The 22396-nt window shown below is 36.5% G+C and overlaps 1 protein-coding gene across 2 annotated transcripts in view; it reads right to left on the reverse strand.

Annotated features, from left to right (window-relative positions):
• FAM193A (family with sequence similarity 193 member A) overlaps positions 1–22396 on the reverse strand; it is a 77600-nt gene that overhangs the window by 25433 nt on the left and 29771 nt on the right. For both annotated transcript variants that reach the window (XM_058838093.1, XM_058838092.1), the window contains exons 2-8: positions 20250–20315; positions 17417–17662; positions 14977–15143; positions 14548–14715; positions 12471–12705; positions 9130–9254; positions 4708–4852 (exon numbers count right to left, since the gene is read on the reverse strand). In XM_058838093.1, the coding sequence (XP_058694076.1) occupies positions 4708–4852; positions 9130–9254; positions 12471–12705; positions 14548–14715; positions 14977–15143; positions 17417–17662; positions 20250–20315 (1152 nt within the window). The remainder of the gene's footprint in view (positions 1–4707; positions 4853–9129; positions 9255–12470; positions 12706–14547; positions 14716–14976; positions 15144–17416; positions 17663–20249; positions 20316–22396) is intronic.

The raw sequence follows: 22396 nt of genomic DNA on the forward strand, positions 1-22396 counted from the left end.
AACAATAGAAAACCTACTTTGTTGTTAATTGGCTTATCTGTTTCATTAAACCGAGCTTATCTGTACTATTCTGCAAGCACTTACACACTTAGTCAATATATGTTTTATTTGCTAATTAGAGTCATTTAAACAGAAGATTTTATTTTCACTTACAGTATTTTTCACTTGTATTGTCCACTCAAGTTTTTCACTGTTACCCCTTATGTTAATATTTATTTTTATTAAGTAGTTTCATAATATTTTTAATAAACAGTGATTGGTATTAAATACTCAACATCTCAGATTCAGTACAATCCATTAAAATCTAGAGATACTGGACTTACAGCAAGGCCTCAATGCAGGCTCAAGTGTAAACCCTGAAGTACCAAATGTGGAATTAATCAGCTGAAGAGTTAAAAGAATCAGAAGTAGTGACCTAGACTATTTATTCCCCAAAGTTTTTTATGCCTCTTGATTTATCTAAGGCTGGAGAAATACTTTGTAATTACATGTCTTTGAAATCATATCACCATAAATACATACAGAGTGTGTAACTTCTTGTACATAAATTATTTTTTTCTCATTTTGTAAATAAATTCACTGAGTGAACACGAAAGGAACTATAACACAACAAAATGCAAGAATGAAACTCCTCGTGTAGTACCTTACAACATTTTAACAGCATTACTTCATCAGTGAGGAAAAACAACTACCTGGGTTATCTTTTACAATTATTTTTTTAAAATTTACCTAAACAATAATAATCATCATCAATCATCTTATAGAATATAAGAAATTGCTTCATAAAATAGGTTAGTGAGCCAAAGACCAGTAGGTTACACTATTAGCAACATTCTTTTTATCTTCAAAAGCATGCCTCAAGAAATTAATACTTGATAAAAAGTTTAAAGTCGCACTACTAAGCTAAGTATATTATTGCTATTATCATTGTTTAACTTAGAAGATGAAGTTTTAAGCTGGGGATCTGAAGCAGTATTAAGTGGAAAAAATTTGCCTAATTAATTTCTGAAACTATCAGCATCATATTTTTATCACTACTGTGGATTTGGATTTCCTTTGCTCCAGTAAGATAACGCTAACACCAAAAAATGAGTTTACCATGTCCATGTGTGTTTAAAAAAAATACGGGGAAAAAAAGGCACTCATGAAATATTCTTAAATCACTCATACCATTTATTAGACACACTAAAAGGTACTGCAGAGCCTGTGGCAAGCAACATCAGAAATTTCATCCTCAATGAACTATCAGCTCCTGAGAACCCTTGAACTATATTTAAAGCCAGCAACACTCAGTGGTTTGGGTGCCCTGACACCTGAACCCTCACCATCAAAGTCAGCCTCTTCCATTCACTACACTTTGTAAAAGAAGACTTTTAATGCCAGAGAACGACATTTAAAACAGCCAGTGCATTAACTGGGAGCTGCCTGCTCAAGCCTGCCAAGACACTGCCACAGCAAACAGTATGGGATAAGTCCTGGTACCTGAGCATTAATGGGAACAGGAGCTGACACTCACATTTTCCTACTTTCACCTTTGCAGCCTTTCAAATACTCCATGTCTGCAAGTATCTTAAGTTATTGATTCCATAAATAATAGAAACCCACTTCTCTCCCTCCTTTCTTTTCCTCAGAAAATATTTATTTTACCAGAGCAAAGCAGCTGCAATACAACCACATGAATCATGCCCAAGAACTCTTCTAGGGAGTGGAAGATAAATTCAAATGCCATCAGAAGAAAAAATTGACACTTCAGTCTTGTACATCTGGATGGAATATGCTACTACTGCTGCCCAATAGAGAAGAGAGGGCCTCTACCACCCTCTTCCTTCCTCCCTATTTATTTGAGGCTAAAAAGTATTTGAGCTCCCTCAGACAAGCAAGACAGACAGGTGAACAATTATTTTTCCATTCTGAAATGGATTTAATCACAAAACAAAGTCAGCAGTCGGGTCAGAACAGAAATACAACATTAAATCATCTGCGTATGGACTCTGATGTCCATATATATATCACAAGATGCTTGTTCCTTCCAAATTTTGAAGTCTGCACCAAATATAAATCACATTTGAGCTTCCCCCAAATTCCATGTGTGAATCTATTTTCTTAGACTATTTCACTAGAAATAATAAAAATAATTTCTATCACAAACTCTCAGCACACAAGAATAGCGACTGCTTCAATTATCAGCACAGATACCATAAAAACAAAAACCAATTTATTCCCATACTATTTTGTCCATTAAGTTGACCAGGACAGTAAAAAAATAAAAATCACACATTAATATGGATAGACAAGCAGTAAGCTCTGCCTGGGCAAAAGCATTTCAGTTAAAAAAATAAAATGAAAATAAAAGGAAACAAAAGAAAAAAAAGGAAACCCTTTGGCACAAAGCACATATGACTGTCTACCCATTACTTGTTGGAAAAACCTGGGACCTCCTCAGGTCCATGTAGTGTAAGTTGGGTGAGGAAATTTGGATCTGGATGTACAGGCTTCATACACTTAAAACTCTCCTGTACTCCAGATACTCCAACGATTTTCCTCAGATTTAACAAATTCTTAATAAAGGCACTGCTACAGATGGTTTCTTATTCTAAACTTTATCACAACATACAAACATGGCCTACCAGTGTATTAAGTTATGTCTGTGCATGATACAGCTGTCTTATACAGTCTTACACAATAATATTTGTATTGCTTGCAAGAACGATTCTCTTTTTTGACCAACAAGTAACATAACATACTAGAGTGAAGGGTCCATCAATTACCTTTGCTGATGCACTGTTTTGGGTATAGTTCCACAATAAATGAGAACCATTTTAAATCTCCTTTCCTTTTTAACCTTCCAAACACTATCAACAAAACCCTACCATTTTGTTGAGCCAAGAAGCAAGCCACTAATGAACATGCATTCACTGTTAAGATCCACAGTTCCTATAGCACCAGGGCTTTCTGATTTCTACCTTGTTGAAAAAAATAGCACTGCAAATTCAGGTATGACGGTTATACTGAATAATGTATTTTTCATAAACAGTATAAACACAGGTTATTAACAACACAGAGTTTAAGGCATGAAAATACTTTTTCCTACAAATAAATACCAATATAAATATCAGTATCTTCATTAAAATTTGATGGTTTAGGTTTTACAATTGTTACTCCTACATGGCCCCCACCTTTGCAGGTACTTCTGGTCATTAGAAATTAAGTCATCACATTAAATTCCCTCAGCTGGGAGAAGAGTGCCTGTTTGCATAGGATATAGGCTTCACTGAGCAAATTTAAAAAATGCTATAAGACAGGACTTGTGGCAACTGCATGGTCACTTGATAAAAAGAAATACAGAAAAGTCAGTTAAGAGCTGTTTATCAAGTGGTGCAGAACAACCAGCCAGAAACCAAACATGAATGTGACTCTACAGAAATGCCATATTAAAAAAAAAAAAAAGCAAATGAATGATGGCAGTGAAGTGGGCTCCCTTCCTACTGAAGAGGCAATATCAGACAGCCATGACACCCCGACATCATGAGGAAGATGACTTCTAATAGCAAAAAATGTGAGATGGTGACATTTTACTGAGCTGCAATCAAATATTTAGGAGCACAAAAGCAGCCAGACCAAGAGAAAACTTTTTAACTCAAAGCTCACAGATGCAGTCCCCAAATATAGCACAAACTCTAAAAGTAAAATTAAAAATAAAATTAGTTATATCCTGTCTCCATCATTAAGGCACTGGAATTAATGGTAAAAGTTTACTTAAATCTTCAACACAGGGAACAACTTCTAAAGGACATTTACAGTGTATCGTAAGACTAAAGTATGCTTGTCATCTACAGTAGCAACATAGCATTACTGAATCTCAAATTAGTTCTCCATATTCCTATTGCTCATAAAACTTCAAAATAGAAGGAAAGTTCCATAAAATTCTCCATCTTTAGTTATTTCCAAGACATTTTTTCTTCTAGAACACTCAAGATTTAATTAAGCAGATTTTCACTCTTTTCCTGAGGTGCTTTCAAAAAATTAAGTTTTTTGAGCATGAAACAAAAGCCACAGGAGAAATTTCTGAAGAGTATAAACAACCACTTACAAAATAAACAGCTATTTTTCTGAAAATTAAGCTCTCAGCAATGTAGGAGTCGGCACAATAACATGATTATTTTCTGAAACGTAGCACAAATTCAGAAGAACAAGCTATCAGAACATATTCTTGATTAAAGGACTGCTTCAGAGGTTTCAAATATTTATGCATTGAGACAAACTGCAGTTCTCATTTTGACAACTGTACAATGATCATCATCACACTATGAAACATGCCATAATTTTTAAAAGCTACCTCTTCCTCTGGATTTCATGTAGTGCACTTATTATTTTGAAAGCTTAGAGGGTTTTGTGGAATGGGTTATTTTTATTTCCTATGGTTCATTTACTGGCTAACATAATTACAAAATGTTCAAAGACCATCTCTAAACAAAAACACAATAATCAGCTTCAACAACTTGAATATGTCATTGTACAATCACCACTAAGTATTGGTAAGTTAGTGCTTTTCTATTGTGAATGACTAACATGAATGAAAAGAGCTACATTTTGTTGCTTCAAAGCCCTGGATAAAAATACCCAAGAAATTATCCTTCACTGAAGGCACAGTCCTGCATGGGCTGCTCCCTACATAACCAGTCTAGAGACTGCTTGCATGACTCTTACCTGTTCATCAACATAATCATCTATTCTTTTCTGGCATTCAAGCCATGCTTCAGCAACTTGGCCCATTTCCTGTTCCAGCTGATGATACCTTTGTAGCAAGGTACTATACATATCTTCACTACAGGAATCGTGTGTTGTTCCAAGCCTAAAAGTTCAAATAGCACTGGTTATGGAAAAGACATTTCACTGAAGAATCATGCTTTTTAAGTTATGCCAGCCAAAAAGAATGTTGTGAAAATGTGATTATTGACACACCTAGGCCCACACAGCTGCTTGCATCCCAAAAATTGAGTATTTTTAGTAGTTTTTCAAAAAATATCCAAACTCTGCTTATTCCAATCTTCTGTAACCAACAATAGCAAGAATGTGGGAAGTGCCACATTGCTAGAGCCTCTTTTCCATGAGCAACCAGATGACGAACCTATTTGTTCAAATTTTGTTGCTTGATATATCCTTCCAAATTCTATGGGCTAAATATACATGTTGACTATCCATTGCAGAGCTACATAATAAAAATAAAGCCAGAAGCTTGTTAAGCAGAACTCTCATGACTAGTGCTAAAAAGATGACTAGATGAGCTGGAGTTGCAGGTGGGACATGTGCTGTGAAATAAGGCAAGTGAGATACAAGCAGTTACCTACTATCACTTGAGCAGCGTGGAATTCAAAACATGGGTATGACAGTCACTGCTGACTGTCTCTGTGAGAAGCTCAGAAATAGGAGACAGACTTACCTCCCTTCCTACTGCTGCAACTTTGCACAGCATAATGCTTCTTGAGTAAATATGCCAAGTCCCAATACATTTACTTTACAAATAATAAAAGACAAAATTGTACTCAGTAACATGCGTTTAAACCACACTGAATTGTAATGACCTGTCAAGTGACACAAATAAACTGAAGCTTTACAACATTTTTCTACTCTAATTAAGGAGAAACTGTGTGATAATTAATTAGTCACAGAGCTTGTGTAGCAAATCAAAGTCAATACAAAAAAAATAGAATCGAAGCATCTCAAAATATGATATTTAAGCCCAGTTCCAGCATTTCAGAGAGGTTTGTTTAGATTTTCATTGCAATAGGATGTCAACCCAACATCAGAATCTCATAGTCCTGCCTGTCACCTGGCAAAGAACTAACCCCTTAATTTTAACTTGGCAATTAAGCATAATGAAGAGCTGAGCAAACAGACAACTCAGTAAGCACCAAGTTACAGCTAACAGTGTGAATTTGCCAATAAATTCAATTTTGTTTTGTTGGTTTTGACCAGGACCTGCAACAGAACCACTTAAGAAGGATGCACAAGCAATTCTGCACACTAAAATTTGGGATGTCCATTGGTTGAAGAATACAAAAAGAAGTTTCAAGGGCTACAGTGCCTTTAGGATACAACACTTCTTACTCTTAGTGAAAACACTGTCAACTCCTGTTACTAGATGACAATTTACTAGTTTTCTTGGCCTCTGTTTCTGGTATTATGTAATTACGTGAAAATCAGATCCCTACTATATAAGAATCAGTAAGTTGTTCTCATAACTGCTCCTGACTAGTACTATTCGTTCACACAATAGTTGTGCACAAAATATTTTTTAAAATATGCTCAAGTCGGAAGCAAAATAACTCAATTTTAAAAAATTTGTATTAGCAATGCAACAGCATTAACACTTGAATTTTTTATTGTGACTCTGAGTAAAGCTAATGTGATACTAGTAAATACACTTTCAACCCCCAAGGCAACAATAAAGCAACAATTTAGTTAACATTTCAGTCCTCTAAACAGAGATAGAAAATGTTCCTTGACTGCACTAAAAAAGGTAATAAAAAGAATAACACATACATAAAATTTAACAAGAATTGCTCACTTTAAAGTAACTGAGACTTCCAAGCCATACCTGTTGACAAGCTAGGTATTTTGATGAAGAACACATAATTTTCTTGGACAATGGCGTTTAACCAAAGCTCTGCAAATATCCTCACCAGTGTCCCATCCCATGCTGGGAAAACAAAGGGGACAGAGAAGCCCCAGACATCAGCCACTTCACTGGTCACCACATGCCATTAAAGCAGTGTGGTGAACACAGGAGGCATGTCAGAGGCTGCTTGTAATCAGAAGTATCTTAACCCAATCAATATTATTTCACCTCTAAGAAACTCTTCATATTGACACCTTCATCAGGAAGTATTACCCTTTCACCTCTGAATGGACTGGATTTCCACAAATACTCATTATGAAAACACATCCTTATGAAATGCTGTGTCTGACCTACAAGCCCTGCTGACTAATTAACTCTTGCTAAGCCATGGACAGCACTTGCAGATGGTCTGCAGACTGTGTAGCTGAGCTGCCTCCTAAACAAGCCACAGATGCTGACTGTGTAGCAGCCAAACAAGACCCTGGTAGTTTACCCCAGCAGATGTCCCCTGTCAGCTGTGGAATACTGACACAGCTGATCTTGTATCAGCTAAGCAAACTCCACCCCCACAAGGCTGCTTTTTCAATCACCCTATGTGAACACCTTTTCTAGTCTGACATCTGAGAAGCATCCTTGGAACTAACCACAGAACAACTACGTATTTCGAAAAAGCCACAGGTATACAAAAAATTCAGTGATGTAAGCAAAGGATGAAAGAAAGGACAAACACCCAAAATCTAAGCAAAGTTGAGATGTTAAAATGCCATTTCACATTTCTCATCAGGAAGAGAAAATAATGAGGCCAATGCTCTTTTGTAAAAAACTCTGGCAATACTTCCTCTACTGCACATAAGTGATTCTCTGTTGACCAAACGTGCAGAGGACTACGCTGATCCCTGCTTTTCCATGTGAGGCTTCTGTGATGGAACATTTCTCCACTAATTTCCAGTGGGAGGCAGAAACATATCTTTCCAAGAGAAATCTAATTCTGTCACTTCAAGACACAGAGAACTCAACAAAATAAAATCCTGAGAGTCCATGAATACAAACAAAATCTATGTTTATCAAAGAAAAACAGGACATACACTATGTAACCTAGAAATGGGAAGCTTGTGCTGAACCTTTCCTATCAAAAAGTGATTCATATCAATAAAACTAGGCAAAACCGTAAGTTCAAGGGTGCTTCACATAAACTACCTAGCAAATACAAATGCACTGGAAAAGAAGCTCGTGCAGAAAGAGATTCTGATTTCATCATCTTTGTAAGCTTTGAAGTTGGCTGTCACCACAGTGACAGCAGAACAACTTCTGTTGCTCTGACTTTAATTGCAGTAGCACAGAACTGGTATACTGAATGAAAAATGCTTTTGTTAAGAAATAACCATAAAGTTCACTAAGACCAATTCTCAGCTCTGCAGATAAAGGCAATATAAACATTTTTATACAGTGAGGATTGCTGGAGTAAAGAGATGCAGAGAGGCCTTGTCAAAAAGCATGGACATGATGAAGGATAGTTATAGAAAAGAAGCCACAGAACTGGAAAAATACACAATTAAACAACATGCTGTTGAACACAGGAAGAAAATCAGCTGCTGAGGCAGCGGGAGAAAAGCTTTCTTTTTTATTGGGTAACTTAATTCTTAATTCTTAAATTGGGTAACTTATGAGACATCTTAGACTTTTTGCTAAGCCTGGCAACAATTCTACCTTTTTGTCTCTTCTTTTTTCCTTTCGAGTATCTACTAGCAAAAGGAGGACTCAAAAGATTTTTTTTTTCCTCCACTGTGCACAACATCTCTTGTAACAGAATTAGTCAAACTGCCCTTGTACCATGGAAAATTACACAAGACAATACCTTTAGAACACATGTAACACAGATCATAAACATGTCTTCATCACAAACAAGACAGAGCAGTCAACATGAACCATCCATGACTGTATGTTAAAGTTCAGACACAGGGTAAAGAAAATTTCTATTAATACCTCTTCCCTAGAAAACCCAAACACTTTGGCAGTACACAAATTACAAGCAGAGCAACCCTACTAAGAAAATATACAGTTTAATGCCTCAGGAGCTTTAAAGCCATGAGACCTACAAGCATATAGCAAGGGGGTTTCTCCAATGAAAATGGAGAAATGGCTTAAAATTCCGAATTCAGTTCTGTGCACTATGGGAAATAGAAGGTAATTAGGCTTTCATTTGCTTGTAAAGCTACAAAAACAACAGCAATGCCTGATAACTGAAAACAGTACTATTCAGTCATACCATCAGTATTGACACAGGATGCTGTCATTTTACTGGGTAACCTACAACTAAGCAAATCAGGCCTGTAATTCTTCTGACAAGCAAGTTATGACAGCAGACTGCTCAATCAACAATACTCTTTCTTCAAGACAGATTGAACAAAGATTTTTACAAATTCAATTGCAGCAGCAGATATTTTTAATGCTGTGGTTGCAAACGGGTTTTCATTTCTTCTTGAAACCAAAAAACAAAAGTAAAATCCTACCTTAGCTGTGACACCAGCGTTGGCAAGCTATTATGCAGGAGTGGCTCAGAAAATACCAGATTTTCAAACAGATGCTTGTTGTGCAATTCCCATGTCACCTGAAATTTCTTCAAATGTTCATTTTCCTATAATGATAAAGCAACGAGAAATAAACCAGGGTTAAGGAAAAAAACCCCAAAATTCTGTGCAAGGCAAGAATTATTTTAAAAGTATAATTTCCAACCTACAGGCTGTATGAACCAGCTCAGATGTTATGCAGTTTTAATATCTAAACCCTCAGAACTGAAGCACTTTTTAATGACTTAAATAACCATAGCATCATTCCTTCTAAATTGACATGAATTTAAGAAAAAAATAATCTAAAAAGTATCAGTCTACATTATTTGAAGTTCCCATTCATTTCTGCACCAAAAGACACATTTTATGATCTGAACCTGTAATTCTCAGATTTTCTTGCCAAAAAAATTGTCTATTTATGATTATTTTTCAGCTTTTTGAACTTATCTAGGATAAGACACATATGCAATGTCAACCTATAATCTTTATTCAAAACTGATATAAAATCTAATAAACAGTTCTCCTCAACTATAGCTTAAAGAATTAAGTTTTCTCAACAGACAAGACCAACAGCTTACTTCTTTACTAAGTGGAACATTTTGTATTTGAGGTTATTGAACACATAACTGTATGTAATTTCAAGAACTAAACCTTAAAACTATTATCATTAAAACACAAGAATTGAAAACACGTATAATATACTTTTCAAGGCAGCAAGTTTTCCTACATACAGCCAGCAGTATGCAGCTTTTCTATACCAGGACTCACCCACACAGCAGAATTAAATGCAAGCATTCTGGCTCTCAGATCAGCAAGTGGGCCTTAAGCACTATAACCCCAAGCACCCAGAAACACCATTATACTCTGGAATGTTAAAGTTTTGTTAATAACAGTGGGTTAAAAAATAAACGAAAGAAACATATTTATATCAGACCTGAAGACAAGACTATCAGCATTTAAAAAAACAAGTTCAAAGTAATATTATTAAGAAGGGTAGGTTGTGGGGTTTTTTGAGTTGCAAAAAACATGTGTACTTTTTCATTTTGAGTTGTATGTCTTCAAAATATTTTAAATTTCTATAAAATGCTGATAATTTCTCAAGGTACACTGAGACAGGTTGATTTCTTAAGGAATTTCCATATTATGCCGTGAACAAAACAATCAACACCTATCTACAAACTCTTGTGTATCAGTTTGTGCAGAATATGGTATTTCTCTCAAAGAATTATCACAAGATTTCTTCTCTAGTCTGTATGCTGGGTACTTGAGGGCCCTCTGTACTGACTATGGTCTTTACAAATTGCTGTCAGTATAATCTGTCATTCCCTGCATTGGTGGGGCACAAAACTTTAGTTCTGCTCTTGAAGTCGGATGGACTCATTTGAAAGGAAGGACAACTGTCCATAATTTCATTGAGAAATCAGTTTCTCATAGGTAGAGGTTCAAGGCATTGTATGCCCTTCTACAGTACACTACATGCAAAGCTTTTGTTCTTAAAAGGAAGGCAGCACTACATTTAGAAATCTTGCCTGCCTGCTATGTATTTTAGCTGAAAAGATTCCTTCTTCCATAGTGTACTGGTATCTTGAGGGGAAACATCCATGCACCCTGAAAAAGCTAATGACCATACTACCAGTACTGAAAGCTATGACATACTACTCCATTTAATAAAAAGGATGAGAGAAGTCTAATACTAAGAAATGTATGACAAGAGACGGTATCCCACATTGTCACATTTCAGTTTCTCAAGGTCACAGCTTAGTAGAAAGATGTTTTCAGTACTGACTGGGCTGCAGAAGGAAAAAGACAAGAAAAATATAGCATATTTTGTGTTTTCTTATCTTTTATTTTTTAAAAGAGAATTTTATTTTACTTTCAATTTTGTCAGGAAAGGGGTTGACAAGGGAGTTCAAGCATCTTATATTTTCTCATGGCTATTATTTCAATGTCCCATACCTACTAGTTTTCATGACTACTAGTTCACAGTAATTGCCAGGAAAAAGGTATAAAATGGTGATTTTCTGATCAGCTGTGTAATTCTGGTACTAATGGGTTCATTATTGGCAGATCCACTTTGAGAAAGCTAAGGTGCACTGCAAAGCTTTTACTTTACAGCTGAACAAGCTGCAACGCAAATCAACCTCGAGAGCAGCCTTCTCCCAAGCACCTTGTTAGAAACAATGACTGTTAAAACAGCCAATAAACAGGAAACAGCAGTGACCTTATGTCTGTATCTAAGTAATAAAGCTGGGAAAGATAATACAGACAACAACAAATACATAACATTGACAACAAAAAACCCATCACATATGCTCAAGGTTTGGAGAAGAAACATCTTGCTGCTTTGCTAATTTAGTTTTATTGACAGCCCTACCTCAGTAAGGAATCTGTGCTTCCTCTCCACTTTATATCCTCACCTATGGCCATCATAGTGGACGTTCCATCTATCTATTTTTTCCTCTCTTTACCTATCCAGTCACTTTTACCTAGCTGGCAATAAAATCCAACTTCCCAATTTTAGCCACATTTTTTTTTTTCTACTTGCACAAAGCTTACACAAGAAAAGGGATGGACAAGATGAGGACCTTAACAAAAGTTGCACAAGAAAGGATTAATAACAAAACAGGATTAATAACCTTCTAAGACCTTAAAAAAATAAAACTACAGAATTTGTTTATGGTATTACTCACCCAATGGACACTTTCTCAAGAAGAAATTTTTAAGGCTACTGTCCATTTTATATCCAAAAATGTAATCCCAAGTCTAACATCAAAATCAGTTGACAAAAACAGCATTTAAGGAAGAACTTTAGAAACAATAAATTACATAGCAGATTAAGTCTGAGGCAACACAATCTTTTCAAGTAGCCATCCTAGATTGTGAGTGAAAAGTTGAACATGGAAACAATTTAAGTTAGTGCTACTTACAGAAGTTGGTGTCACTTAATCATTGTTGTCAAGAGACCATTAAAGATTAACAGAAGTGTTTTCCACACCATGATAGCTAATGTTGTGTAAATCTGCTTAAAGATTTGTATCAGAGTGTGCGCCACAAACAACATTCCTTCTTTGTGAAGATAAACTAATGTCATCAAGCCACTCTAAGAGATACCTACTCCACACTTCTGAATATTTAACTGCAGTTTCAGAATTTCACTGTATCTAAGAACACAACAAGAACCTTACAATTCACAACCACAGAAGACACATGAAAGAGCCCAGAAACAACTCTGTCAGCATTAGCCCTGGCAAGCAGGAGCACAAAGGCTGTTTTTTCAGTCTTACCAGAGTAACTAGGAAGGCGCTGATTGTACACGCTGCCTGACAGAGTGCACTGTACTCTTCAAGTAGGAGTGAGATGAACTGCTGTGCCTGGGGTGGCCCTTCTGTCGCTAACGTTGATGCAACCTTAGATCCCAGGGACAAGTGTCTGAGCAGACGAACCTTCATTTCAAGCACATATTCCCTAGCTTGCTGTTCCAACCGTTGGTAAAGCTGGTATGGATCTCTTTCACAAAGCCTTTATTGTTAGAATATTTGTGAGAAAGGAAGAAATAAAAGAGCATGGAATCAACAGTTTTCATTTTCCTGGACATATTTACCAGTTACCATTATCATCATCAAAAATTACCACAGTAGCTCAGGTTTAGAGAACTACTTTAGATCTCAGAGAACACAGTCTAGTCCCCACTTCTACACTTAAGGGACTGAGCTCCTGCATACCTTTAGGACTAGGATGCCTGCACACCTGATTTAGGACTTTACAATTTCACTTCAACTTGTGAGCTCAAAATCTTAACTCCATTTGCATCCAACCCTGCAGGCACCCAGACTCTTCAGATAATCTTCTTCATAACTTCTCCACACTGTTCTTAACATGTGACAAATTTCTGTCTACAGAAGAAAGCTAATCACAATGGCTGCTTTGAACCACTTCAAATAATTCAATTTCACTCTAAATTTCTGTGCATTGAGTTTAAGTATGTAGAGAATGCCTTGGGTTTTATACAGCACAGGGAGGTGGGAAGAAGAAATGAATGGGTTAAGTACTTAAGAGTTAGGTAAATAGAAGTCTGCAGTTATCTAATCCATGCTTTTCCCTCACCACTCACAAAACAGTCCTTTTTTTTTTTTTTAAATGCATTTAATATTAATACTTCCATTGACTACCTTTGTAAAGAACAGTCTGCATATTAGCACTACAGACTGGGCACACTGGTGCCTGCTCAAACCATAACCTTTTTTTATTTTACACTTTACAGACCATAGGGAACGCAAGTGAAAAATAATCCAACTGGTATTTAAGGTTTCCTTCTTTGAGATCCTGTCTCTTTGTATTTTAATAATCTCTGTCAAAAGTGAAAAACAGTTCCGAGTAATATAAGCTCCTGAGTACGTAAGAAAGTTACATAGTATATGTTTTGATGTCCAAAATTTATCCATTAAGGAGATGCATAACATCAATAACCATTCTAGCTGTGATTCAGTTTTAATTACCAACACACTACACAACATTTAAACATCTTTGATTTCCAAGCCTATATTGCATGTTTTGATCACTTCAATAAACAAAGTGTGACTAATAGGGAGGGACACTATATTACTCTGCTTGTACACAACTCATGTTCAAAACCAAACCGTTTTTATAGAAGCAAAGTGCAATATGCTTATTTAATTATCTATTAAAGCCAGTTCAGGTGTACAGTCATTAAGAGTAGTGCTAGATGAATTTCTCTTTTAAATATGTCTTTACCTCACCAGAATTTAGGTTGAACTAGAAATTGCACGTGAGAACTACAGCTGGGCAGACTGCTCAGATCTCAGTATATTAAGCACATGTGGAACCTAGGAAATAAAAACTCCTTGACTACATATTGAGTTAGAGAGAAACTGAGATGATCCTACTGGAGCTCTTTAAGGTTTGCCACACTATTCTTAAAAGCAAAAAACCCTGGAGATCACTGAGGATTTCATTAAGCCCATTTTCACTTCAACACCTACAAAAGCTACAATTGTGGCTTCTAAAATGAGAATGAAATTGAAATCCACCTCATCTAGTGATCAATGCCCAATGTAACTTTTTTTTTATTTTTATAAAATTTCTTCTAGGTGTTACAATCACAGTAAGATGCAAACACTAACTACTAGTACTACCTCAGGCTAGTTCCACAAGGTAAGATTTTCATGTGGGGCAATTCAAACTTAACACTGTCTTATGAATAAGGCCTTTTAAAGAATAACATTCTGGAACCCTTTCATAATTACACATTTATATTCCTATTGCAAACAGCATATTAATAGCTTCCATGCATTCAAACTAGCACTGAAAAAACCAATAGAATTAATATTATTTGAAGAATACCTATCCACCAGCTCTTTCATTCCTTCTTTATCTGGTACCAACGATTGGTCTTGGTCATCTGCCAAAGGGGTCCCAGCTTGACGATAAATACACCGAACCATGTATCTGACTTCGGACCAGTAATTCTGAAGCTGCTGAGGTTCACGTTCAGGCTCTGCTGAATTTTCTCTGCATGTGAAGACAAAAATAATTACCCTCTACTTGTATGCACCACATAGGTGTACTGATTCCTACTGTCCCAGAAAAAAAAAAAAAGTACATCTGAAAATGTTTAAAGTATGAAACTGGGTAAAGACTACCATCCAGAAATTACTGTTACTGTCAAGACAACTTGTTTCAAGAGTTTAAGCACACACCTACAAACAAGCTACAACATTGCCAAAATCTGACTATAACCACCATGCTGCTGAGCTTGAGTTCAGTTCTTACCTGCGTTCATTACAGGCTTCACAGTTGCATGCTATGTCTGAAGGAGAGGAATTGCTAAGATCTGCAGCAGGCACTGTCTGTGCACCAACAGTTATTCTTCCTCCTCCTACAGATTCCTGCTGTGATCCACTGTTTCCAAGAGGCATGTGCAAAAGGAAATCTTGGCTCTGAAAAACACAAACAAAACCCAAACAGTTTTTAAGGTATAAAATGTTATTAGGTAGACAAATATTAAAGTGGCAAATCTTAGTGCTGCATGTATTTTGGGAGGACACTCAATCAGGCACAAAGAATTAGTCTTCCAAAAGCCTAATAAATGAAAGAGATGGACAGAGATGACCAATGATACAAACAGAGCTTCATTTCTAATGATCAAAGTACACTGGTTAGTTATAATTAACACCTTCATGTACTCCAGCACAAACAATGAACTAAGCTAAAGGAAGGCTTGCATCATCCACACTTATCATAAACCTGCATAAACCAGCACTATATCTTTAGTCTCCACGTAACAGTACGTTTGGCTTCCGGAATTTAACAACCCCTTCTAGCAAAAATCAAAATCTCCTTGTTTGTAACAGCCAGAAATAATTTTATCACAGCAATGGATGTTAGAAAGCTGCTGCCATTGGAAATGGATGCAATCTCCTGTGCACAGTGCTGTTCAATTCTAGCGTGACACAGACCACTCGCCCAACACTGCTGCTATTTTTGTCTCCAGTTTCTCTCCCCTCTCTGTTCTCCAGCCCAGCACATGCCATGCTTCTCTCCTGTGCCCTCCCAAGTCTGCCACCAGATTTCCCTGGCACCAGGCAGAGACCTCTCTCACATCTCATGACTGCTGATGGTTTTTTTGCGCCCCAAATCCTGGATCTGGATGGAGACACAGGTAAGAACAAACCAGCATGCAGTTGCTGCCAAGCAAGCTAATGAGAGCAACAGCAACCTGAACACAAGAACATCTACAGCAAACCTGTAACGTGAACTCACTCTGAGACTTGCAGTCACTGGTAACCATTTTTTTTTTTTTTTAGCTAATTTTGGCTTTTTTCCCAGCTGGCTTCTCTAATTTGACTAGCTACCTAATTGATACAATTGCCTTTTTAAATCAAGCTTCCAATCTTGGAAAATCTATTTTCTATCTGCCTTTAAAAATTCCTCTTTAAAAACAAAAAAATAAACAGTTGCCAAATTAAAAAAAAAAAAAAAAAATTATTTACACCTGGAGTATTTTTAGCTAAAGAAAATGTTTCGGAAGCAAATCCTGCCTCCTTGCACATCTAAGATACTCATTTTCCTTACTAGCTCCTTAAACAAAGCTTAAATGTGTCAAAAAATTTGACTCAACTGAATGATAATATGCCTCAGTCTTGCTGTGTTTTGAACTCTCTAGAATGTGTTTACCACCATACCACCACTCTAATTCCCTTAGATGTAACCTCTTTTGATTAGTTTACTACCATTGTTAATAGCAACATTATTTGTAAACACAAGCTGTATATAAGTGATATACTCAAATTTCCCTCACAAAAATCATCCTTAACTATACTTTTAAGTATTACAAGATTAACAACACCCTCTATACAATCTTTCTTCACAGTGATTTACTGAAGTAAAAACCTGTATGCGCCTATGGGCATGTGCACAACCTGTTAGCTCTCTGCAAGGAGATGTCAGCTGGAATCTACAGCACTTCCAATTATCCCAAGTGTGTGACTTGCCAGGTCAGTCATGAAGTCTTGTTTCTGCAGTATAACACAGTTTATATCTAATGAGGTTTTGCTGGACCTGTCAACGAACTTTTAGTATCTTCCTGCAACACTAAGCACAGCTCTTACATGAGGTTGAATTCACAACTTGAAATATTAGCACCACATATTAAATTGGTACTTGCAGTGCTACCAAGACTAGGAAACTGTTACATTCATGCTATCCAAAGTTGTGCCTCTTTACTAAAAAATAAATTAAAGAAATGACAGCAAAACTTAGATATCTGCAGGGAGGTGTCAGTGCAAGTGCAGTGGCTCAAGAAGTCCACTGAAAGAACAAGGAAAATTCAGATAGTTTACTTCACAAAGTGAGCAAAACGCAGTATGAGCAGACAAAATAGAAAAACATGTAATGAGTAAGGTCATGTTGGTAAAAGTAGAAGAAACTGGATTTAAGTACAGAGAATATGGACAAAGCTTGAGACCCAATGAATTAAAACAAAAAACCACAGTAAAATGAGATCCCAACCTTGCTATACTTAAAACGCCACAAGTCAGAACCAGAACTCCTCACTTTTGGAACAACTTCCCTATTCAGTTTAAATAAAACCAAGTCAAAATCACTTCAAATCCTTTTTAAGCATTTACAGTTCCAGTGGTTCCAAAGCACAGAGTGACATGCAGCCCATAATTAAGCATCTTCTCAGTCTACTGAGGTACTTGGAACTTACCACGAGAGACTGCTCTATTGTAGCGTGCCTCTCCTCCTTTTCGACTGTTCTTCGACAGTCTGGACACACCCACAGTGGAAGATGCAGCATATTGTTTGCTTTTGGAGATGTGGAAAGTGCTGTTTTGCTAGAATTTTTTATTCCGCTCTCTGAAAGCGAAGTATCTTTTCGTTCACTTCTACAAAGAAGACAATGCTCGCCAGTTGTATATGGTGCCCTTTGGCCCAAGCCAAAGGTAAACGGTGTCTACAAACAAATGTTTTGATAGATAACTGGTTATTCACAGAATACATATCAGAAAAGGTGTTCTGATATTTGAAGCAAACAACACAGCCCCAAAAAAAGCCAACACACATATTTTACTAGTCATTATGAAATGCTGAATACTTTGAGAGTCCCAAAATCAAACACAGCAGTCTCAATATCCATGAGGCAAACAATTCTGACTATTAATACACTCCCATTTCAAAAGAAGTGTTTTCAAGGAGCATGGTCTACAGTCTTTCTCTCTAAAATATTTTGGCCTAGATGTAATAATCTAGTAAGTAAAATTAAAAAGGGATATTTAGTTTTACCGTCATCATTTACAGGTAAAAAAGAAAAATATCTCCTCTTTGAAGCTCTGTGACAGTTCCTTTTATAATGCTACCTGAAACAAAGTCACTTTCAGCTAAGCTTATTACAAAGTTAAACTTTAAATCAGTTTCAACAAAACGTATCAGTAGGGTCCTAAAATCCACTATCAGCTATTGAATCAAGTAGATTGGCAACAAGGTACCTCAAAACCTAAATTCTTTTCCAAGATGCTACTGTGCATGTAACTATGGTTCTGCCATGCAATGTTGACTCTTCACCAAGGCTGATAGTCAAAAACAAGTCAGGCAGCACACGACAAAGAGAATCCAATTTTGTGAGACATAAGAGAAGATGACTGGAACAAAATATCATGTAATGGCAGAATCACAGATTTGCTCAATTTTATTACAACTAACTCTGCCTTAATTCATACCATATTCTATGTAGGCATCAAAATAGTTTAATTCTTTCTCAAAGAAAAAACAAACTTTAAGTAATTCAAGCACTGCTCTTGATGCTGCTCCAATCTCAATACTAACAAAAAATAGAACTTTGTAAAGCTGAACTGCACAAACACAGGTGAACAGTTCTTTAGAGCAAAAAAGCTAAACCATAATTCACTCTCTTCTTGTCTTCACAGCAACAACAAATCAATTCTCTATTGCTGACATCTAAAGAAAAACAGCAGAACATTACAGTCTCTGATTTTTGTGTTCTTCACATTTATAAAACTGACAGACTCAGCAATATGGAAAGGAAAACCAAGAATTCTAGGCATAAAACCCCAAGAAACACACTGATTAGCTCCACAAATATCTTCCTATCTTTCAAAAGTTCATGAAAAATTTAACCAATTTAGTAAGAACAGCTAACCTTTACTAACTGCTGCCACTTCTAGAATTTGCACCTAAGCACTAATGCAGGAGAAAGAACACAATCTCTCCAGGAGTCTACTGCAGGTTTCTAGAAAACCTCCTGCCAGCTGAAAGGCCAGGGCTGACCAACTCCTTTATAGGTTCTACAAGCACAAACATTTCCCAAGTTAGACATTCCTCTTGGCTGACCAGCACTCAACTGAAGATCTCATTCATGCCTAAAACACCTGCATGCAGGAGGCCATGGCTGTTAAGCCCTGAAACTTTCCTTCTTAAATTATTTTTTTTTAAGTCAGATTAAGTCCCTGTCAGAATGATGACATCTTCATTACTGTTTTGCAGGCAAATCCTTATGAACGTCATTTGCAGGACATATTCCAACAACCAGGAAAAGAAGAGGACAAAAATGTAAAAGTTCAGAAGCTAAGGCAACCTGACACTTACTCTTTTGCAAAAGTAAAGGTCATGGCAAACACACCTCAGCCACACTGCAGGGACTTCTAGAAGTTAAGATGTGTGTGTAACTTGCTTAAAGCTGCACCACGTTCATTAAAAAAAGCCATGGCAAACACAGGAGGAACAACAATCTTTGCTCTAGCCAGATTCAGTGAAACCTCAATCTCCCCACTGGGCCCATGTTTACGACAGACGTGAAGTTCAAATTAAAGGCCCTGGTTCCTACAGCACAATGCAAATCAAGAATGAAAGTTGGAACCCTCTCTGATACCTGTTATGACTCCATCCTACCAAAATGAAGCTATAAATTCCAGTTTCTTATTTATTTAAAGCATGATGAATGCAGTGACTGTTCATGTGACTATTTCAACGCACGTAAACTCTTGCTGGATTAGGAGAGCTTGCAATTAGGTCACATTTGTATGTCTCTTCAGCATCATCAGAACAAAGTGCACATTTTGTGAAAAGCATGATATTTTTCCACTAGTCAAGCTTCAAAAAATGTGGGATGTATCTCTGCAAGAAAACACCCAGTCTCACTTTGTCTCTGAAACATGTTCAGATATAACATTCATAAATGAAAGCTGGAAGTAGGACAAGCTGGAACAGAAATAACTGCATCTCTGCTATGTATTTAGATTTATTTCTAAGAATAACTTTATTACCATAAAACTGCATAGATCTTTTTAACATCCATGTCCAATTTCAAGAGTACTATAACAATAGAATTTTACTTTATAAAAAAGCTTCCAGTGCTTTTTAAAGCTTGAATAGGAAATCATCAGACTTGAAGTAGCAACATTCCAATCTCACACAGCATTCTTTTTGAAGAGTTTGATTTAGTACCTCTAATACTGCTTAATATCTTCTGCCATTAGTAAATAATTCTGCTTTTATATATACCCACAAAATTTGACTGCACATACCTGAGAAACACCAGTGAATTCTGATCCAACAGAACTGTCTGTAAACTGTGTACCATTTAGCGAAACCTGGAAAAAAAGTAACAACAGATTGGTGACAATAGTTGAGTTTATTGCTAACAGAGCTTTGTAAAAATTAAAAAAAAAAAAACTTTCTCAGTATCTGAAGATTGATACAACAGCTTTTGAAACTGAAATCATTGTTCAACTGCAGAGATGGAAATTTCCTTTTGTTTTATAAAAAGGCTATACAGATGCAAAAGTTTGGATTTTAAACTTCTGCACTGTAGCTGTTTCAGTAGCATCTCTGAGCTGAAATAACTGCTACAGGAAAACAGAAAAGTAATAAGCAAAACTACATCTTTCCTTCAGTATTTGATGGTTTGCATTTAGCTTTTAAACTTGCACTGTAAATCAAAACAATTAACAAAGATTCTTGCCTTCTGAAATTTGAATACCATACTGCTTAGAATAATATGCAGTGTTAACCAGAAGAGTATTCTGCACCAAGGTTCCCAGTGGCATTCAGCTACTCCAGTGCAGCAGCTTTCCTCCTGCCCCAGGTTACAACTCATACAGAAATCTCCGAGATCTCTTCTACACAAGTGCTACAGAGACTACACCAGACAGCAGTGAAGTGCCTTTTACAAGCCCCAAGTGTTTTCTCACAGCACTATTTGAGGACAGTAAATCAAGAGGAAAGTCAAGACAATGTATGAATTCAAGTCAGTGACAATGAACATCTCTAGATCATACCAACTTGAAGAAAAGGCATTTCATTTTTAAAAAGTGGGAAAGGAGAAATAAAGTCAGTCAATTATTTTAGTCCCTCCTTCTTCTTGAGCACTGGTCGAGCTTTTGAATTTCAGATATCAATTATCTCATGCCTCTGTTCCACCTTTCACATGTTTTGCTAAACTCTTTTTTGCTCTCCAGTTTCCCACCTATTGCTGTTGAATGTTAGTGTTTCTAGGACTACTCTAAAGACCAAAATAAAACCAGTCTGTCTGACCAAGAACACCCAGATCTTGTGTTCTGGATTCAGAAAACTTTTCTACCCTGTGCCCAAACCATAACTCTAAACTGGAGTTGTCCTCAGTGCAAAGGAGCATCTTTCAGTTTTGTACATCTTGCAGCATTCCCTACTGCTCAGTTTAGAGACAGGGAGAGTAGAGCAAAGCCACTGCCTTGAGCTGAATTTTTCCAAAGGTAAAGTGGGGGATTGTCAAATCACTGCTAGAGAAAATACAAATAAAAAAATCACGTCTTCACTTCCATACCCTATCCTATTTTTCCAGAGCAGATATTTAAGAAAATACCCTTCATATGCAAGTCAAGCATCTCAGGTCTAATATTATGGGAACAAAAATGCTGATGTGGAAGAAGTTGCCTATTTTTATTTAGGCACTTTCCAAGAAGTGGAAAAAATAAGTGTTGTTTGATTAAAAGAAGTCTTCTTAATCAAGAAAAGATATCCTCCAGTCTGGAGGTTCACTGGTTATTGGCATGCATATACATTCAAAAATAAAGAAACCAGTAAGAAAGTTTAGAACTAAATAGTTATTTGCAGCTAAAAACACTTTTCTAGAGAAAATTAATAAAAAGATAAATTTATCCAAAGAGATTACTTATTCATTAAGGGAGTACATTTACCTTCTTTACATTCAAGACAGTGATAATGAGAAAGACATAAGCCATCACATTGAAACATGCAGGCATTGAGTGACCAAGCTAAAGGTATTCAAATATTACAAAAGCTAAGACAAAAACAATGGGAGGTTTTTGTTATCCACTAAATGTCACAGGAAGCCAAGACAAAACACTAAATATCTGGGATGACTGCTTCATGGAACGAGCTGTCAGAAAAAACATCTCTTGATCCTAAGCACTGTGCAGAATTTGCTTAAAAATATTAGTGTAACCTTCCCCCAGAATTTAATAGTGACCTAAATATCTGCACGAGGAACAAACCCCAAGGAACTTAGAGAGGAATTAGAGAAATAGGAGGAAACAAAGCAAATCATCACAAACTGTAGGTGTACAGGTATCTGTAGGCAATGAGATATAAGACATTGCATGTGAGGCCTAGAGGAAACATAAAAATAACAAAAAAAGAAAGACTTAAGTGGGAATGAATAATGACATGACAG

The sequence above is a fragment of the Poecile atricapillus genome, chromosome 4, assembly GCF_030490865.1.
Source record: "Poecile atricapillus isolate bPoeAtr1 chromosome 4, bPoeAtr1.hap1, whole genome shotgun sequence".
NCBI classification, from domain to species: Eukaryota; Metazoa; Chordata; class Aves; order Passeriformes; family Paridae; genus Poecile; species Poecile atricapillus.